General features: G+C 38.6%; 1 protein-coding gene across 1 annotated transcript in view; it reads right to left on the bottom strand.

The window, feature by feature from the left end:
* The window catches only part of NECAB1 (N-terminal EF-hand calcium binding protein 1), a 232,355-nt gene that overhangs the window by 114,384 nt on the left and 97,444 nt on the right, over positions 1 to 20,527 (bottom strand). The window contains exon 5 of the mRNA XM_060116144.1: positions 276 to 373. Within this exon, the coding sequence (XP_059972127.1) occupies positions 276 to 373 (98 nt within the window). The remainder of the gene's footprint in view (positions 1 to 275; positions 374 to 20,527) is intronic.

Here is a 20,527-nt window from a genome sequence, read left to right as displayed (position 1 = left end):
TATTTACACACTTATCTCCCCATCAGAATAAGAGCCATTTGAACAGCTCTTTGTATCCTTAGCATGAAGCACAGTATCTGGCATCTGGTAAGTTTTTTGTAATTGCATTGTGAATGAATAAAATTTATATCAAAAAATAACTCATTTATATCAAAAAATAACTTATCAGTGATAAAAACAAATCTATACTTCTATGATACATTAGGAACTAGTTATGATTTTCAAGAGAAAGATATTTTGAAGAGATTTTATAGACAATAATCAAATTTCCTTACTCTTTTTGTTTTTCCCATTGCCTTCAGGATGGAAAGATTTAAATCTTCAAGTGCTGTTAGTACATTCTCATACTCGCCCAAATGCTGAGAAAAATATTCTGAAAAGTAAAAATATTGAAATAAATACATGTTTGCCTTTAGGTAATGATAAAACAAAATATCAGATGAAAGTTTACACAATAAATGAATAAAACTGACAAATTTTCAAATGAGACTAACTAAAGAGTCAATATACTTTCATTAAAAAAGAAAAAAAAAACCTGGAGGGTTACCATTATTCTTTTTATCTTACAAAAATAGGGAAAAAATGAAGCTGGATTTACATACACAACTGATTCAATAAAAAGTTGTTCCGAGAGACCTTCAAGATGGCAGAGAAGACATGGAGACCACCTTCCTCTGCACAAATACATCAAAAATACATCTACATGTGGAACAACTCCTACAGAACACCTACTGAACACCGGCAGAAGACTTCAGACTTCCCAAAACACAAGAAACTACCCATGTACCTGGGTAGGGCAAAAGAAAAAAGAGAAAATAGAGACAAAAGAATAGGGATGGGACCTACACCTCTGGGAGGGAGCTGTGAAGGAGGAAAAGTTTCCACACACTAGGAAGCCCCTTCATGGGCAGAGTTAGGGGTGGTGGGGGAGAAGCTTTGGAGCCACGGAGAAGAGCACAGCAATAGGGGTGCAGAGGGCAAAATGGAGAGATTCCCGCACAGAAGACCAGTGCCGACCAGCATTCACCAGCCTGAGAAACTTGTCTGCTCATCTGTCGGGGCAGGTGGGGTCTGGGAGCTGAGGCTCCAGCTTTGGAGGTCAGATCCCAGGGAGAGGACTGGGATTGGCTGTGTGAACCCAGCCTGAAGGGGGCTAGTGCACCACAGCTAGCCGGGATGGATTCCGGGAAGAAGTCTGAAACTGCCTAAGAAGGAAGAGACCATTGTTTCAGGATGCGTGAGGAGAGGGGATTCAGAGCACTGCCTAAATGAACTCCAGAGACGGGTGTGAGCTGCGGCTATCAGTGCAGACCTCAGAGATGGATATGAAATGCTAAAGCTTCTGCTGCAGCCACTAAGAAGCCTGGGTGGAAGCACAGGTCACTAACCACACCTTCCCTCCCAGGAGCCTGTGCAGCCTGCCACTACCAGGGTCCCATGATCCAGGGACAATTTCTCTGGGAGAACACATGGCGTGTCTCAGGTTGTTGCAACATCACGTCGGCCTCTGCCACCGCAGGCTCGCCCCACAGTCCATACCCCTCCTTCCCACCCCAGCTTGAGTGAGCCAGAGCCCCTTAATCAGCTACTCCTTTAACCCCATCCTCTCTGAGTGAAGAACAGATGCCCTCAGGCGACCTCCACACAGAGAAGGGGCCAAATCCAAAGCTGAACACCAGGAGCTGTTCGAACAAAGAAGAGAAAGGGAAATCTCTCCCAGCAGCCTCAGGAGCAGTGGATGAAATCTCCACAGTCAATTTGATGTGCCCTGCATCTCTGGAATACCTGAATAGACAACGAGTCATCCCAAAATTGAGGCAGTGGACTTTGGGAGCAACTGTAGACTTGGGGTTTTCTTTCTGTCTCTCAATTTTTTCTGGTTTTATGTTTATCTTAGTTTGGTATCTAGACTTTATTATCATTGGTAGATTTGTTTGTTGATTAGGTTGCACTCTTCCTTTTTTTAAGATATATATATATATATATATATATATATATATATATATATTATATATATATTTTTTTTTCTTTTTCCTCTTTCTCTTAAAAAAAATTTTTTTTTGTGGTATGAGGGCCTCTCATTGTCATGGCCTCTCCCATTGTGGAGCACAGGCTCTGGACACATAGGCTCAGTGGTCATGGCTCACGGGCCCAGGCGCTCCGTGGCATGTGGGATCTTCCTGTACTGGGGCACGAACCCATGTCCCATGCATTGGCAGGTGGACTCTAAACCACTACACCACCAGGGAAGCAATCCTCTTTCTCTTTTTGAGTGTGTATGTGTTTTCTTCTTTGTGTGATTTTGTCTGAATAGCTTTGATTTTACCATTTGTCCTAGGGTTCTGTCTGTCCTTTTATTTTTATTTTTTAGTATAGATTTTAGCACTTGTTCTCATTGGTGGATTTGTTTTTTGGTTTGGTTTCTCTCTTCTTTCTTTGTTTGTTTCTTTCTTTGTTTCTTTCCTTTTTTATTACTTTTTCATTTTTAATTTTTTAATATTTTATTATATTATATAATATATATTATATATTATATTATATATAATTATATAATATATATTATATATTAATATTTTATTTTTTAATAACTTTCTTTCTTTCTTTCTTTCTTTCTCTCTTTCTTCCTTTCTTTCTCTCTTCTGAGATGTGGGGCTGACAGGGTCTTGGTGCCCCACCAGGGTGTCAAGCCTGTGCCTCTGAGGTGAGAGAGTTGAGTTCAGGATACTGGTCCACCAGAGACCTCCTGGCTCCACATAATATCAAATGGCAAAAGCTCTCCAAGATATCTCCATCTCAATGCTAAGACCCAGCTCCACCCAATGACCAGCAAACTACAGTGCTCGACACCCTATGCCACACAACTAGCAAGACAGGAACACAACCTCAGACATTAGCAGAGAGGCTGCCTAAAATTATAAAAAAAGTCACAGACAAACCAAAACACATCACCGGATGTGGTCCTGCCCACCAGAAAGACAAGACCCAGCCTCAGCCACCAGAACAAAGGCACCAGTCCCCTCCACAAGGAAGCCTACAGAACCCAATGAACCAATCTTAGAAACTGGGAGCAGACACCAAAAACAATAGGAACTACAAACCTGCACCCTATGAAAAGGAGAACCCAAACATAGTAGGTTAAGCAAAATGAAAAGACAGAGAAACATACAGCAGATGAGGAGCAAGGTAAAAACCCACCACACCAAACAAATGAAGAGGAAATAAGCAGTCTACCTGAAAAAGAATTCAGAGTACTGATAGTAAAGGTGGTCCAAAATCTTGGAAGTAGAATGGAGAAAATATGAGAAACATTTTACAAGGACCTAGAAGAACTAAAGAGCAAACAAACAATGATGAAAAGCACAATAAATGAAATTAAAAATTCTCTAAAAGAAATCAATAGCAGAATAACTGAGGCAGAAGAGCGTATAAGTGACCTGGAAGATAAAATAGTGGAAATAAATATCTCAGAGCAAAATAAAGAAAAAAGAAAAGATGTGAGGACAGTCTCACAGAACTCTGGAACAATATTAAATGCAACAACATTCAAATGATAGGGCTTCCAGAGGAAGAAGAGAGAAACTAAGGGAATGACAAAATATTTGAAGAAATTATAGTTGAAAACTTCCATAATATGGGAAAGGAAATAGTCAACCAAGTCCAGGAAGTGCAGAGAGTCCCACATAGGATAAATCCAAGGAGAAACATGCTAATACATGCATTAATCAAACTAACAAAAATTAAATACAAAGAAAAAACTATTAAAAGAGCAAGGGAAAAACAACAAATAACACACAAGGGAATCCCCATAAGGTAAACAGCTGATCTTTCAGTAAAAACTCTGTAAGCAAGAAAGGAGTGGCAGGACATATTTAAAGTGATGAAAGGGAAAAAACTACAACCAAGATTACTCTACCCAGCAAGGATCTCATTCAGATTCGATGGAGAAATTAAAACCTTTACAGACAAGCAAAAGCTAAGAGAATTCAGCACCACAAAACCAGATTTACAACAAATGCTAAAGGAACTTCTCGAGGCAGGAAACACAAGAGAAGGAAAAGACTGACAATAACAAACCCAAAACGATTAAGAAAATGGTAATAGGAACATATATTGATAACTAGCTTAAATGTAAATGGATTAAATGCTCCAACTGAAAGACATAGACTGGGTGAATGGATACAAAAACAAGATCCATATGTACGTTGTCTACAAGAGACCTATTTCAGATCTAGGGACACATACAGAATGAAAGTGAGGAGATGGAAAAAGATATTCCATGCAAATGGAAATCAAAACAAAGCTGGAATAGTAATTTTCATATCAGTCAAAATAGACTTTAAAATAGAGACTATTACAAGAGACAAAGAAGGACACTACATAATGATCAAGGGATCAATCCAAGAAGAAGATAAAACAAGTGTAAATATTTATGCACCTAACATAGGTGTGCCTTAATATATAAGGCAAATGCTAACAGCCATAACAGGGGAAATTGACAGTAACACAACTGTATTATGGGACTTTAACACCCAACTTTCACCAATGGACAGATCATCCAAACTGAAAATAAATAAGGAAACACAAGCTTTAAATGATACATTAAACAAGATGGACTTAATTGATATTTATAGGACATTCCATCCAAAAACAACAGAATACACATTCTTCTCAAGTGCTCATGGAACATTCTCCAGGAAAGATCATATCTTGGGTCAGAAATCAAGCCTTGGTAAATTTAAGAAATTTATAATCATATCAAGTATCTTTTCCAAACACAAAGATATAAGACTAGATGCCAATTACAGAATATAATCTGCAAAAATTACAAACACATGGAGGATAAAAAATACACTACTAAATAACTGAGATCACTGAAGAAATCAAAGAGGAAATCATAAAATAACTAGAAACAAATGACAATGAAAACACGATGACCCAAAACCTACGGGATGCAGCAAAAGCAGTTCTAAGAGAGAAGATTATAGCTATACAATCCTAACACAAGAAACAAGAAACATCTCAAATAAAAAAACATAATCTTGGGCTTCCCTGGTGGTACAGTGGTTGAGAGTCCGCCTACTGATGCAGGGGACACAGGTTCTTTCCCAGGTCTGGGAAGATCCCACATCCACGGAGAAGCTGGGCCTGTGAGCCATGGCCACTGAGCCTGTGCACCAGAAGCCTGTGCTACACAATGGGAGAGGCCACAACAGTGAGAGGCCCACATACCACAAAAAAAAAAACAACAAGAAAAAAACATAACCTTACACCTATAGCAATTAGAGAAAAGGAACAAAATTACCCTAAATTTACCAGAAGGAAAGAAATCATTATGATCAGATCAGAAATAAATGAGAAAGAAATGAAGGAAATGACAACAAAGATCAATAAATCTAAAAGCTGGTTCTTTGAGAAGATAAACAAAATTGATAAACCATTAGCCAGACTCATCAAGAAAAAAAGGGAGAAGACAAATCAACACAATTAGAAATGAAAAAGGAGAAGTAACAACTGACACTGCAGAAATACAAAGGATCATGAGAGATTACTACAAGCAACTATATGGAAATAAAATGGACAACATGGAAGAAATAGACAAATTCTTAGAAAAGCACAACCTTCCAAAACTGTACCAGGAAGAAATAGAAAATATAAACAGACCAATCACAAGCAGTGAAATTGAGACTGTGATGCAAAATCTGGCAAGAAACAAAAGCCCAAACCAGATGGCTTCAGAGGCGAATTCTATCAAACATTTACAGGAGAGCTAACATCTATCCTTCTCAAACTCTTCCAAAATATAGTAGAGTTAGGAATACTCCCAAACTCATTCTACAAGGCCACCACCACCCTGATACCAAAGCCAGAAAAAGATGTCACAAAGAAAGAAAACTGTGTGCCAATATCACTGATGAACATAGCTGCAAAAATCCTCAACAAAATACTAGCAAATAGAATCCAACAGCACATTAAATGGATCATACACCATGATCAAGTGGGGTTTATCCCAGGAATGCAAGGATTCTTCAGTATATGCAAATTAATCAATGTGATACACCATATTAACAAAATGAAGTAGAAAAACCATATGAGCATCTCAATAGAAGTAGAGAAAGCTTTTGACAAAATTCAACACTCATTTATATAAAAATCCCTCCAGAAAGTACGCATAGAGGGAACTTATGGCAACATAATAAAGACCATGTATGATGAACCTACTGCCAACATCGTTCTCAATGGTGAGAAACTGAAACCATTTCCTCTAAGATCAGAAACAAAGAAGGTTGTCCAGACTCACCACTATTATTCAACATAGTTTTGGAAGTTTTAGCCACAGCAATCAGAGAAGAAAAAGAAATAAAAGGAATCCAAACTGGAAAAGAATAATAAAGGGGTCACTGTTTGCAGATGACATGATAATATACATAGAGAATCCTAAAGATGCTACCAGAAAACTACTAGAGCTAATCAATGAACTTGGTAAAGTACAAGGATACAAAATTAATGCACAGAAATCTCTTTCATTCTTATACCTTAATGATAAAAAATCTGAAAGAGAGATTAAGGAAACACTCTCATTTGCTATTGCAACAAAAAGAATAATATACATAGGAATAAACTTACTTAAGGAGACAAAAGACCTGTATGCAGAAAACTATAAGAAACTGATGAAAGAAATTATAGATGATACAAACAGATGGAGAGATATACCATGTACTTGGATTGGAAGAATCAACATTGTGAAAATGACTATACTACCCAAAGCAATCTACAGATTCAATGCAATCCCTACCAAACTATCAATGGCATTTTTAACAGAACTAGAACAAAAAAATTCACAATTTGTATGGAAACACAAAAGACCCTGAATAGCCAAAGCAATCTTCAGCAAGGAGCTGGAGGAATCACACCTCAGGCCTCAGATTATAATACAAGGCTACAGTAATCAATACAGTATGGTACTGGCACAAAAACAGAAATATAGATCAATAGAACAGCATAGAAAGACCTGAGGTTAACCCATGCACATATGGTCACCTTATATTTGATAAAGGAGGAAAAAATACACAATGGAGAAGAGATAGCCTCTTCAATAAATGGTGCTGGAACACCTGACAGCTACATGTAAAAAAATGAATTTAGAACACTCCCTAACACCATACAGAAAAATAAACTCAAAATAGATTAAAGACCTAAGCATAAGGCCAGACACTATAAAATTCTTAGTGGAAAACATAGGTAGAACACTCTTGCTGTGACATAAATCACTGCAAGATCCTTTTTGACCCACCTCCTAGAGAAAGAGAAATAAAAAGAAAAACAAACAAATGGGACCTAATGAAACTTAGAAGCTTTTGCACAGCAAAGGAAACCATAAACAAGATGAAAGGACAACCCTCAGAATGGGAAAAATATTTACAAATGAAGCAACGGATAAAGGATTAATCTCCAAAATTTATAAGCAGTTCTTGCAGCTCAATATCAAGAAACAAAAAACCCAATCCAAAAATGGTCAGAAGACCTAAATAGATATTTCTCCAGAGAAGACATACAGATGGTCAACAAACAGATGAAAGGATGCTCGCCATCACTAATCATTAGAGAAATGCAAATCAAAACTACAATGAAGTATCACCTCACACCAGTCTGAATGGCCATCATAAACAAATCTACAAACAATAAAGGCTGGAAAGGGTGTGGAGAAGAGGGAACCCTCTTGCACTGTTTGTGTATCAATGTAAATTGATACGTTCACTATGGAGAACAGTATGGAGGTTCCTTCAAAAACTAAAAATAGAACTACCATATGACCCAGCAATCCCACTACTGGGCATATACCCTGAGAATGCCATAATTGAAAAAGAGTCACGTACCACAATGTTCATTGCAGCACTATTTACAATAGCCAGGGTATGGAAGCAACCTAAGTATCCATTGACAGATGAATGGATAAAGAAGATGTGGCACATATATACAGTGGAATATTACTCAGCCATAAAAGAAAGGAAATTGAGTTATTTGAAGGGAGGTGGGTGCACCTAGAGTCTGTCATACAGAGTTAAGTAAGTCAGCAAGAGTAAAACAAATACTGTATGCTAACACCTATATATGGAATCTTAGAAAACAACAAAAATATTTCTGAAAAACCTAGGGGCAGTACAGGAATAAAGATGCAGACTTAGGGAATGGACTTGAGAACACGGGGAGGGGGAAGAGTAAGCTGGGATGAAGTGAAAGAGTAGAACTGACATATATACACTACCAAATGTAAAATAGATAGCTAGTGGGAAGCAGCTGCATAGGGATATCTGCATAGTGCTTTGTGACCACCTAGAGGGGTGGGATAAGGAGGATGGGAGGGAGATGCAAGAGAGAGGAGATATGGGGTTATATGTATATGTAAAGTTGATTCACTTTGCTATAAAGCAGAAAGTAACACACCATTGTAAAGCAATTATACTCCAGTAAGGATGCTAGAAAAAAAAAAAAAAAGCTGTTCCCAAAAGCATATCATTATAAACTTCTTTAGGACAGTAATTGTTGAAAAATTAAGTGAAATGTTATTGCTTCTTCTGGGAGACATTTTAGAAAGGTATGCTCTCTTCAAAGGTAAGAATTTAAGCACAAAGGCAGTCTCCTATGGAAACTTCCATGTAATTGTTCCTGTCATTATCTAATTATTTTTAAATAATTTAGACAGAGGAAAAGGCATGGTTAACACATTTTTCAGTTGGTTAGAATAAATATTACATTGGATGTTACAATTAAAATTAAAGGTATGGAATACATATTGATCCCAAGGTAGTAAGTTGAAATATAATAGACATAAATGCAAAACCTTATATTTGCTTATAGAAATCAATATTTTTCTGAAATGGTTACTGGTTAATGGCATGGTTATTTTAAAAAGAAGGAAAGCCATCTTTCAAAATAAATATTTCAGGGAGGAGGATCAAGATGGCAGAATATGAGGACATGGAGCTCACCTGCCTCCATAAACACATCAAAAATACACCTACATATGGAAAAATTCTCATTAAAAAAACTAATTGGAAACTGGCAGAAGAACTCTTATACAACACAGGATTCAAGAAATAGTCCCCTGCAACTGGGTAGGATGGGAAAAATATCGTCTGGTTGGGACCTGTGCACCTGGGAAGGATTTAAGAGGAAAAGAAAGACTGCATAGGGAGACTCTTGCCCTGGGAAGTCAGGGAATCAAGGCACAGACTGGGTGTCCCCGTCCTGGGTCCGATGTAGAGGAGATAAGCACATCTCAACTTCCTTTGGCTTCTGGGAGAACCATTGGGACAAATAGAAAGGCTGGAGAAGCCTTGGCTCCACTCACAAAGAGGGTGTGTGTGCTGGCTTGCCAATATACAGGTCAGAGAGAATTCTGCCCTAGCAGCTGATGCCTCACCACACTCCCCAATCTGAGTTAGGAGAATATCCCAGCCCACTCACTCCATGTCACAGCCTTGGTACAGGCTCTGAGCTTGGTATAGGACCTGGCTCCTAGGGCAGCCACGTCCTGAGAAAATACCTGATCTAGCAACACAGAGATTGCCTGGCTACCTGAGGTGTGGTCCAGGTGGGACAGCAGCAGCCAGCATTACCACTTACCCAAAGAGTGCCCCAGAAGCAGTCCAGACCTCTACCAGCAGCTCAGCCACTTCAATTCCTCTAATCACAATGCCCCTACCCCAAGTCCTAGCCTAGTGAATTCTCCTGTCATATGCAATCTTAACCACAAATTTGCATTAGATCTGAGATAACCACAGAAGGGGAAAAGATGTGATTTTAACATGTTGATGAGGGGAGCTTCAGATGCACACACAGGCAGCATACCAGACCACTATAAGCATATGAGTCCTACTTACTTCAGCACTCCACTTCTTTGAGGCAAAGGCTTCAGTACAGGGAGAAGGAAAAACACACACTTAAAGGGAAGAGAGCCAGCTCCAGCCTGACCCTCAAGGCTTCTACTCCAGCAACTTGGGAGCAAACCCCATCCCTGACAGGGCAGAGACAGCCAAGGAGCAGAGAGGAAGTCCTGCCTCACACTCTGCACAGGCTTTAGATACTCCAACACCAAACACACCCTCTCTAAAGGGGATAGCAGCCAGCACACCGAGGAAATATGTGGCTGGCATCCATATCAAAACCAGCCCTTACACAAAAGACAGTGGACACAAAGAGTCTACACAGGGATGCTCCCACATAAAAACACTCCTTCAACACCACAATATTTTTTTTTTTTTTTTGCGGTACACGGGCCTCTCACTGTTGTGGCCTCTTGCACTGCATAGGCTCTGGACACGCAGGCTCAGCGGCATGGCTCACGGGCCTAGCCGCTCCGCAGCATGTGGGATCTTCCCAGACCGGGGCACGAACCCATGTCCCCTGCATCAGCAGGCAGACTCTCAACCACTGTGCCACCAGGGAAGCCCAACACCACAATTTTTAAACCTGCTGTTTAAAAATAAATAAATTACATTAAATTTAAAAGAAAAAAATGAGTAAAATCAGACCATTTTAACAAGGAACTGTAAACTATAAAGAAGACCCAATCGAAAATACACAATTCAATTTCTGAGGTAAAAAAAAAAAAAAACACTCTAGAAGTAATGAATAGCCAACTAAATGACATAGAAGAATACATAAGTGATCTGGAAGATGAAATAATGGAATTCACCCAATCAGAACAGCAGACAGAAAGACAAATGAAAAAGAAAAAATAAAAGCAATATATGAAACCTATGAAGTAATATAAAATGTGCCAATATACACATAATAGGGGTCCCAGAAGGAGAAGAGAGAGAAAAAGGGATAAAAAATGTATCTGAAGAAATTATGGCTGAAAACTTCCCAAAACTAAAGAAGGAACAGATATCTAGGTACAGGAAGCACAGAGGGTCCTAAAAAAGATGAACACAAAGATCACACCAAGGCATATAATTAGAATGGCAAAAGTTACAGAGAGAATTCTAAAGGCAGCAAGAGAAAAACAAAGAGTCAGTTACAAGGGAACCCTGATAAGGCTATCAGCTGATTTCTCTGTAGAAATTTTGCAGGTCAGAAGAGAGTGACATTCAAAGTCCTGAAAGGGAAAAACCTGCAACCTAGGATACTCTACCTAGCAAGATCATCATTTAGAATAGAAGGAGAAATAAAGAATTTCTCAGACAAGCAAAAACTAAAAAAATTCATCAATATTAACCATAAAAGAAATTTTGGAGGGTCTTCTCTAAATGGAAAAGAAGGAAGAATCTATAGGAAGGGGAAAATTCCAATAGGAAAGGCAAATTTTTAGTAAGGATTGAAGATCACTTAGATAAGCTAGTAGGTATATTGAAAAGCAAACAAAATGTGTTTAGAATGTGTTTGAACCAAATGATTATCAGTTTAAAGCAAGTAGGTATAATTATGGGGAACTCATGGTAACCTACAATAGGCACACAAAAACCAAAAAGAAAAGACCTCAAGAATATGACAAAAGAAAGTCATTAAACCACAATGAGAAATTCAAAAAGAAGAAATGAACAAAGAAGAGCTGCAAAAACAACTGGAGAAAAGGAATAAAATGGCAGTAAGTACATACCTATCAACAATTACTTTAAATCCCATTGGACTAAATGATCCAGTCAAAAGACACAGGGTGGTTGATTGAATAAAAAAAACAAGACCCTCCATTATGCTGCCAACAAGAGACTCACTTCAGGGAGAAAGACACACAGAGACTTGAAGTGAGAGGATGGAAAAAGATATGGAAATGACAAGAAAGTGGGGATAGCAATACTTATATCAGACAAAATAGACTTTAAAACAAAGGCTATAACAAAAGACAAAGAAAGGCATTATATAATGATAAATCAATCAATGTGATAGACCACATTAACAAAAGGAAAAACAAAAACCACATGATCATCTCAATAGACACAGAAAACGCATCTGACAAAATTCAACATCATTCATGATGATTTATGTACCTCATCAAAGTAGGTACAGAGGGAATTATGTCTCAACATAATAAAGGTCATTTATGACAAACCCACAACTAACATAATACTCAATGCTGAAACCTTGAAAGCCTTTCCACTAAATTTAGGAAAAAGACAAAGATGTCCACTCGCACTGCTTCTATTTACCATAGTATTGCAAGTCCTAGCTATAGCAATCAAACAGGAAAAAGAAATAAAAGGAATTCAGATTGGAAGGAAAGAGGTAAAACTGTCACTATTTGCAGATGACATTGTACCCTATCTAAAAAACCATAAAGTCTCCACACAAAAACTATTAGAACTAATAAATGAATTCAGCAAGGTAGCAGGACACAAAATTAATATACAGAAACCTATTCTGTTTCTATACACTAATAATGAACTAACAGAAAGATAAAGTAAAAAAAAATTCCATTTATAATCACATCAAAAAAAAAAAAAAAAACACTAGGAATACTCAACCAAGGAGGTGAAATACCTATACTCTGAAAACTATAAAAAGTTGTGAAGGAAATTGAAGATAATTCAAAGAAATGGAAAGATATCCCATGCTTTTAGATTAGAAAAATTAATATTGTTAAAATGGTCATACGACACAAAACAATCTAGAGATTTAATGCAATCCCTATCAAAATAACCAGGACATTTTTCACAGAACTGCAACAAATAACCCTAAAATTTATATGGAACCACAAAACACCCAAAGACAAAGCAATCCTGAGAAAAAAGAACAAAGCTGAAGATATAACTGTCCCAGACTTCAGACTATACTACAAAGCTATAGTAATCAAAATGGTGTCATTTTGGTACAGAAACAGAGACATAGATCAATGTAACAGAGTAGAGAGTGCAGAAATAAACTCACAGGTGGTCAATTAATTTATGACAAAGGAGGCAAGAATATACAATGAAGGAAAAACAGTCTCTTCAATAAGTGGTCCTGGGAAAACTGGACAACTACATGTAAAACAATGAAATTAGTACATTTCTTCACACTACATACAAAAATAAACTCAAAATGGTTTAAAGACCTAAATGTAAGACATGCAACCATAAAATTGCTAGAAGAGAGCATAGGCAAAACATTCTTTGACATAGATCATAACAATATTTTCCTGGTACAGTTTCCTAAGTCAAAAGAAATAAAAGCAAAAATAGACTAATGGGACTTAATTAAACTTAAAAGCTTTTTCATAGCAAAGAAAACCAGAACAAAACATAAAGACAACTTATGGAATGGGAGAAAATATTTTCAAATGATGCAACGGACAAGGGGTTCATATCCAAAATATACAAACAGCTCATGAAGCTCATATCAAAAAAACAAACAAGCCAATCAAAAAATGAGCAGAATATCTAAACAGATATTTCTCCAAAGAAGACACACAGATGGTTAAAAACATATAAAAAGATGCTCAACATCACTAATTATTAGAAAAATGCAAATCAAAACCCCAATGAGGTATCACCTCACACCTGTCAGAATGGTTATCATCAATGTCTTCAAATAACAAATGTTAGAGAGGATGTGGGGAAAAGAGAACCATCATACACTGCAGGTGGGAATGTGAACTGGTGTAGCCACTATAGAAAACAGTATGGATGTTCCTTAAAAAACTAAAAATAGAACACCATATGATCCAGTAATTACACTCCTGGATATACATCCAGAAAAAACAAAAACACTAATTCAAAGAGATGCATGAATCACAATATTCATGGCAGCACTGTCTCCAATAACTAATTCATGGAAGCAACCCAAATGCCCATTAACAGACAACTGGCTTAAGAAGATATGTTTGTATATATATATACACACACAGTATTACATTACTCAGCCATAAAAAAGAATGAAATACTGACATTTGCAGCAATGTGGATGAACCTAGAGAATATTATGCTTAGTGAAATGTCAGTTAGACAAAGAAAAATAGTATATGATATCACTTATGTATGAAACTAAAAAATAATGCAAATGAATCTATCTACAAAACAGAAACAGACTCACAGACATAGAAATCAAACTTGAGGTTACCGAAGGGGAGAGAGAAGCAGGGAGGGGCAAATTAGGGTTATGGGATTAATAGATACAAACTGCTCTACATAAAATAGATGAGCAACAAAGATATATAGCACAGGGAATTATACCCATTATCTTCTAATAACCTATAATGGAATATAATCTGCAAAAATACTGAATCTCTATGCTGTACACCTAAAACTAACACAATATTGTAAATCAACTATACTTCAATTAAAACATAAATAAAATAAATATTTCAATTCATATAGAAGATATTTGGCTCAATCAGTAAAGATCCCTGGAAAGAACATAAGTTGCCTTTTCAATTTGAAATCAAATCTATGCAGGCATGTGCTGATAAAGCACATGAGAAGACAATGATTAGAGGATTCAGACGTGACTACATAGCCTTCCTTCCTTCTTTCCTTCCTTCCTTCCTTCCCTCCTTTCTTCATTTGTTCTTCTCACCTATTCAAAGTAGTTAGGAAAAAAAATCACTCCCCAATTACAAAGGAAGTAACTGAGAAAAGAGAATTACAACACTCAAGCTCTGAACAGGAGCTTAAGTTGCGAATCTAATTAATGTTTATTTTGAGGTGGTACAGTGCAGTGTCATTCAAACTGTTTGAAAGTTACACACTGCAGGCCATGTGCCAGGGCAAGTAGGGGTCCAATGAACTCAAAGAGGGAAGTTAGGTGAAAAAGTCAGAGACATTTAACATAGATGAAAGGAGATAATTCTCTCTCCACTTATCATGATGAGGGTTCATTTACTCATTCTATGACTTAACACACACACTAGTGCCTTCTATGTGTCAAGTGCTATACTAGGAACTTGGAATACAATGATAAAAAGACAGAGCCTCTATTTTAAGAAGGCTACAGTCAGGTAGGGGAAATAAACACTCCAACAAGCAACTGCCATACACATGATCATTGTTCAAGACAATGGTTCAAGAGCCAGGTACAGTGTGCAATTTAAATACAGAGCAAAGAATGCCCAAATTCATGTGGAGTAAGTCAGAGAGAGCTTCACAGAGGAGACATCAACAAGGCCTGAATTAACAGATAAATAGTAATCTGCTGGATAATCAGAGGGAGGGTAAGCAAAGGCATGGAAGCAGATGGTATCTTCTCATGTTTGTAGGAGTATGTGTTGTTCAGCATTGGTAGGATATAAGGGACAGGATTGGGAGATATTTAAGGAGAAAAGACAGCAAGGAAACGGGATGCTACAAATCAGTTATGAGAGAGGAGGCTGAATATTTGGAAATATTCCTTGCTAGGTGCTCTAAATTTTATCCTAAAGTTTAGGTCAGTGTTTTTGACCATCTTCATCAGATCCTCCATAGAATTCCCTAGAGCCTCACTGCTCAAAATTTGGCCTGTAGACTAGCAGCATCAGCATCATCTAGGAACTTGCTAGAATGCCACCTCAGACATACTGAGTCAGAATCTGCATTTTAATAAGCCCCCAGGTGAGTTATAGGCATATTGACGTTTGAGAAGCACTGGCCTGATGTACTTGTTAGAAATGAATATTATTGATAGTTCTCATCTATTAAATCAGAATCTTTCAGTTGAGGCCCAGGCCTCATCATTTTTCTTTTCTTTTTTTTTTTTTTTTTTTTTACAGGCTCACTAGGAGATTATATGACATATTAGATTTGAGAACCACTATGTGCAATGGGGAGCCATGGAGCAATTTTCAAAAGGAGAATGACATCCTCAAATTTTTCTATTAAAAGTGTTATCTAGGGCCTCCCTGGTGGCGCAGTGGTTAAGAGTCCGCCTGCCGATGCAGGGGATACGGGTTCGTGCCCCGGTCTGGGAGGATCCCATATGCCGCGGAGCGGCTGGGCCCGTGAGCCATGGCCTCTGGGCCTGCGCATCCGGAGCCTGTGCTCCGCAACGGGAGAGGCCACAACAGTGAGAGGCCCGCATACCGCAAAAAGAAAAAAAAAAAAAAAAAAAAAAAAAGTGTTATCTGAACACACTATGGAATGTTTGGGGAATACTGGTGATACACCATCAGGAGAGACAAGAGTAGAATAAATTGCCAGAAGTAATTTAGTCACAGAAAAAAGGACAATAGTTCATATCAAAGCTTTGAGGTGGTAGTGGGTAGGAGCCTGAAATTTCAGCAGTATATCTGTATACCCCAAGATATGGCAAGCAGGGAGGGAAGGTCAGGGATGGCTTTGGAAGTGGCTAAGCTTGAACTAATTAACATTTTATTCCTATTACTATGACTCATGATCCTTATTTGAATCATGTTACCAATGTGAGCTGGGCAAATGTGTTTAGCATTAGAGAGAAAAATTTAGAACAAATATTTACTCTTTCAAACTCTTGTCCTTTGTAACTGGGATAACCTCCAGGAGAAAAGACCTACTTTTATTGAAACCTCTATGTGGGTTTGGAGAAGGTCATGTAGAGGACGTGACCACTGGGTGAACTGCAAGTTATACCTGGGCAATTGGAGGCTTCTCATCCACTTTCCTGTCCTTGGAATGTATGCTTTCCCCAACATTCCCACAGTGGGAGCCATTTCCAAGGACACTACCTTGAGAGAGCAATCTGGACGTTGTATGTGACTGAATCCAGTTAAAACCTCTATATAAACTTAAGATTCTGGTGGGAGGGTGCAGAGATCTACTCATTTTCTAGCTGCCCAATACAATCCTTGTATGTAAACCTTGTATGGAAGGGTAAGTTCCCTTGTCTACTAAACCTGCCACCTAACAATGTGGAGTGGTCTGCCTCTTTCTTTGGTTTCCCTGTGCCCTCTGTGTACAAGGGCCAATTTGCAAACCAATAGGGTTTCATGGGCAAGAGCAAAAGAGAACTGTATAGCACATATAGAAATGTGTGAGAACTAATTCTCCTCAGTTTAAGTGAAGAGGCTTTGAAAAGTAAGAGTTTAGATATTGAGTATAATTTAAAAATAGAGCAAGAGTTATAAACAGATGCATTTAATAAATTTTCTGTCAGAAAGGAAATTATCTCCTCATGGATGTTCAATGCAACATCTTCTCTATTAAAATGCTGACAAGGGAATTCCCTGGTGGTCCAGTGGTTAGGACTGCACTTTCACTGCTGAGGGCATGGGCTCAATCCCTGGTCAGGGAACTAAAATCTCACAGGCTGTGTGGCCAAAACAAGAAAAAGAAATGCTAACCAAAGGTTAGTTTCTCCCTTCCTCCTTCACTATTTTACTTAATTGGTGGTGTCACATCACTAGATTACAGAGTTTTCTTCTATTCTGCATCTCAGTCCTCCAAGTTGTTGAGTTTTTGGATCTGACCCAAGAATTCCAAGTCAGAACCAGAGAACTACCTGCCAAAAAGATCACACTGGGAACTGATCTCACAAAGCATTTTCATGAGTTTAGATGAGAACCACAGTGTGTACCTTGCTGTAACTTCCCAAGAGTTGTATTAGATAGGAAAGAAAATAACTGAGCTGACCAAGACAAAAAGAGAGAGTTAGAACACCCATGTTGCAAATAAAGGCATCAGTCGAAAATCTAAGAATGAGTTATTTTGAGGGGATGCAGATCAGTGTCACTCAAACTGTTCTACAACTCTTTTAGGTGATTTTATAAAGGTGCCAAGTAACCATAGCTCTAAAAGTCTGGAGTAGAAACGATTTTCTAGTACCCAGACTCAGCTGGTACAAGTCCCTCAACACTGCCCAGGATCTGGCAATGCAATGTCGTGCTCCTATACAGTCTGACTAAGGGGAATTTGGGCACAGAAACTTAAAGGAACCTTGCATATAAGGCTTATACAATTCTTATGGGAGTTTCCTCAGTTTTATCAATCTTATTTACAGAATTTAGCTAACTTTTAAAGTAATTGGTAGGTAAAAACTAACTAGATGAAAACTTAGACTACTGAATATATTCAAACTTGCTCATAAAGCTTTCTATATGCTTTCAGATCAAGCACTCTAGCTATATGAACTTTCACTGTAATTATTCATCACCCGTCCTTAAGTATCTTAAAATATTCAGGTACCAAGTTGAAGATTTGCAAAATAGTTCAATAAAAATGAACAAGAGTAGAGAGAACTTTTTGGCTGAGAGAGAAGTGCAACTGCACTGGTTTCTGAACAGAAGATATTCAAGATTTTAAAAGAGTCACTCAAGAGGGTCTGAAACTACATTCTATGTGTCTTCTGAGAATAGCTCTGCAAGGTGAAAATGAAGTGGCAAATCTCAGTTAAGGAATTCAGTGATAAGCAAGCCAGGGGTAGTACCTGAGCTCCTTTGGTGGGAGTGCTGAGTCCAAGCTGCTGGACTAACAGAGAACCTCAGACCCCAGGGGATATTAATTGGAGGGAGGTCTCCTGTAGGTCCTCATCTCAGTTCCAAGACCTGGCTCTAGTCAACTGCCTGCAAACTCCAATGAGGAAGGCCTCAGGCCAAACAACCAGTAAGAAGAAACACAGCCCTACCCATCAAAAAAAATAAGATGACAGGGCTTTCCTGGTGGTGCAGTGGTTGAGAGTCCACTTGCCAATGCAGGGGACACAGGTTTGTGCCCCAGTCCAGGAAGATCCCACATGCCATGGAGCAGCTAGGCCTGTGAGCCATGACTGCTGAACCTGCACGTCTGGAGCCTGTGCTCTGCAACGGGAGAGGCCGCAACAGTGAGAGGCCCGCGTACCTCAAAAAATAAATAAATAAATAATGAGATGACAAAAAAATATGTTACAGATGAAGGAGCAAGGTAAAAACATGGCCAAATAAATGAAAAGAAAATAGGCAACCTACCTGAAAAATAATTCACAGTAATGACAGTAAAGGTGAACCAAAATCTCAGAAATAGAATGGAGACACAGAACAAAAAAATACAAGAAATGTTTCACAAAGAACTAGAAGAAATAAAGAACAAAAAAATAAGGATGAGCAAAACAATAATTGAAATGAAAAATACACTTGAAGGAATCAATAGCAGAATAGCTGAGGCAAAAGAACAAATAAGTTAGATGAAAGATAGAATGCTGGAAATAACTGCTGAGGAGTAGATTAAGAAAAAAGAATGAAAAGAATTGAAGACAGTCTCAGTGACTTCTGGGACAATATTAAATGCACAAACATTTGAATTACAGAGGTCCCAGAAGAAGAGAAAAAGAAAGGATATGAGAAAATATTTGAAGAGGTTATAGTCAAAAACTTACATAACATGGGAAAGGAAATAGCCACTCAAGTCAAGTAAGTGCAGAGAGTCTCAAACAGTATAAACCCTTGGAGAAACACACCAAGACACATATTAATCAAACTAACAAAAATTGGGCTTCTCTGGTGGTGCAGTGGTTGAGAGTCAGCCTGTCGATGCAGGGGACGCGGGTTCGTGCCTCAGTCCGGGAAGATCCCACATGCCGTGGAGCCGCTGGGCCCATGAGCCATGGCTGCTGAGCCTGCTCATCCGGAGCCTGTGCACTGCAATGGGAGAGGCCACAACAGTGAGGGCCCCGCGTACCGCAAAAAAAAAAACCTAACAAAAATTAAATTCAAAGAAAAAATATTAAAAGCAGCAAAGAAAAGCAAAAAATAACATACAAGGGAATTCCCATAAGGTTATCAGCAGATTTTTCAGCAGAAACTCAGCAGGCCAGAAGGAGTGGCAGGATATATTTACAGTATTGAAAGGGAAAAACCTGTAACCAAGATTACTCTACCCAGAAAGGATCTTATTGACATTCGACAGAGCAATCAAAAACTTCACAGGGCTTCCCTGGTGGCGCAGTGGTTGAGAGTCCGCCTGTCAATGCAGGGGACACGGGTTCATGCCCCGGTCTGGGAGGATCCCACATGCCATGGAGCGGCTGGGCCCGTGAGCCATGGCCACTGAGCCTGCGCATCCGGAGCCTGTGCTCCACAACAGGAGAGGCCACAGCAGTGAGAGGCCTGCATGCCACAAAAAAAAAAAAAAAAAAAAAAAAAAAAAACCTTCACAGACAGGCAAAAGCTAAGAGAATCAGCACCACCATACCAGCTTTACGACAAATGCTAAAGGAAATTCTCTAAGCAGGAAACACAGGAGAAGAAAAAGACCCACAAAAACAAACTCAAAGAAATTAACAAAATGATAAGAGGAACATACATATCAATAGTTACCTTGAATGTAAATGGATTAAATGCTCCAACCAAAAGACCCAGGCTGGCTGAATGGATACAAAAACAAGACTCAGGGCTTCCCTGGTGGCGCAGTGGTTGAGAGTCCGCCTGCCAATGCAGGGGACATGGGTTCATGCCCCAGTCCAGGAAGATCCCACATGCTGCAGAGTGGCTGGGCCCGTGAGCCATGGCTGCTGAGCCTGTGCGTCTGGAGCCTGTGCTCCACAACGGGAGAGGCCACAACAGTGAGAGGTCCATGTACCGCCAAAAAAATAAAATAAAATAAAACAAGACTCATATATATGCTGTCTACAAGAGATCCACTTTAGACCTAGGGACACATACAGACTGAAAGTGAGGGGACAGAAAAATATA

The sequence above is a fragment of the Mesoplodon densirostris genome, chromosome 13 (assembly GCF_025265405.1).
Source record: "Mesoplodon densirostris isolate mMesDen1 chromosome 13, mMesDen1 primary haplotype, whole genome shotgun sequence".
NCBI classification, from domain to species: domain Eukaryota; kingdom Metazoa; phylum Chordata; class Mammalia; order Artiodactyla; family Ziphiidae; genus Mesoplodon; species Mesoplodon densirostris.
Note: the sequence above shows the minus strand (reverse complement) of the source record. Positions and strands in the feature narration are given on the sequence as shown.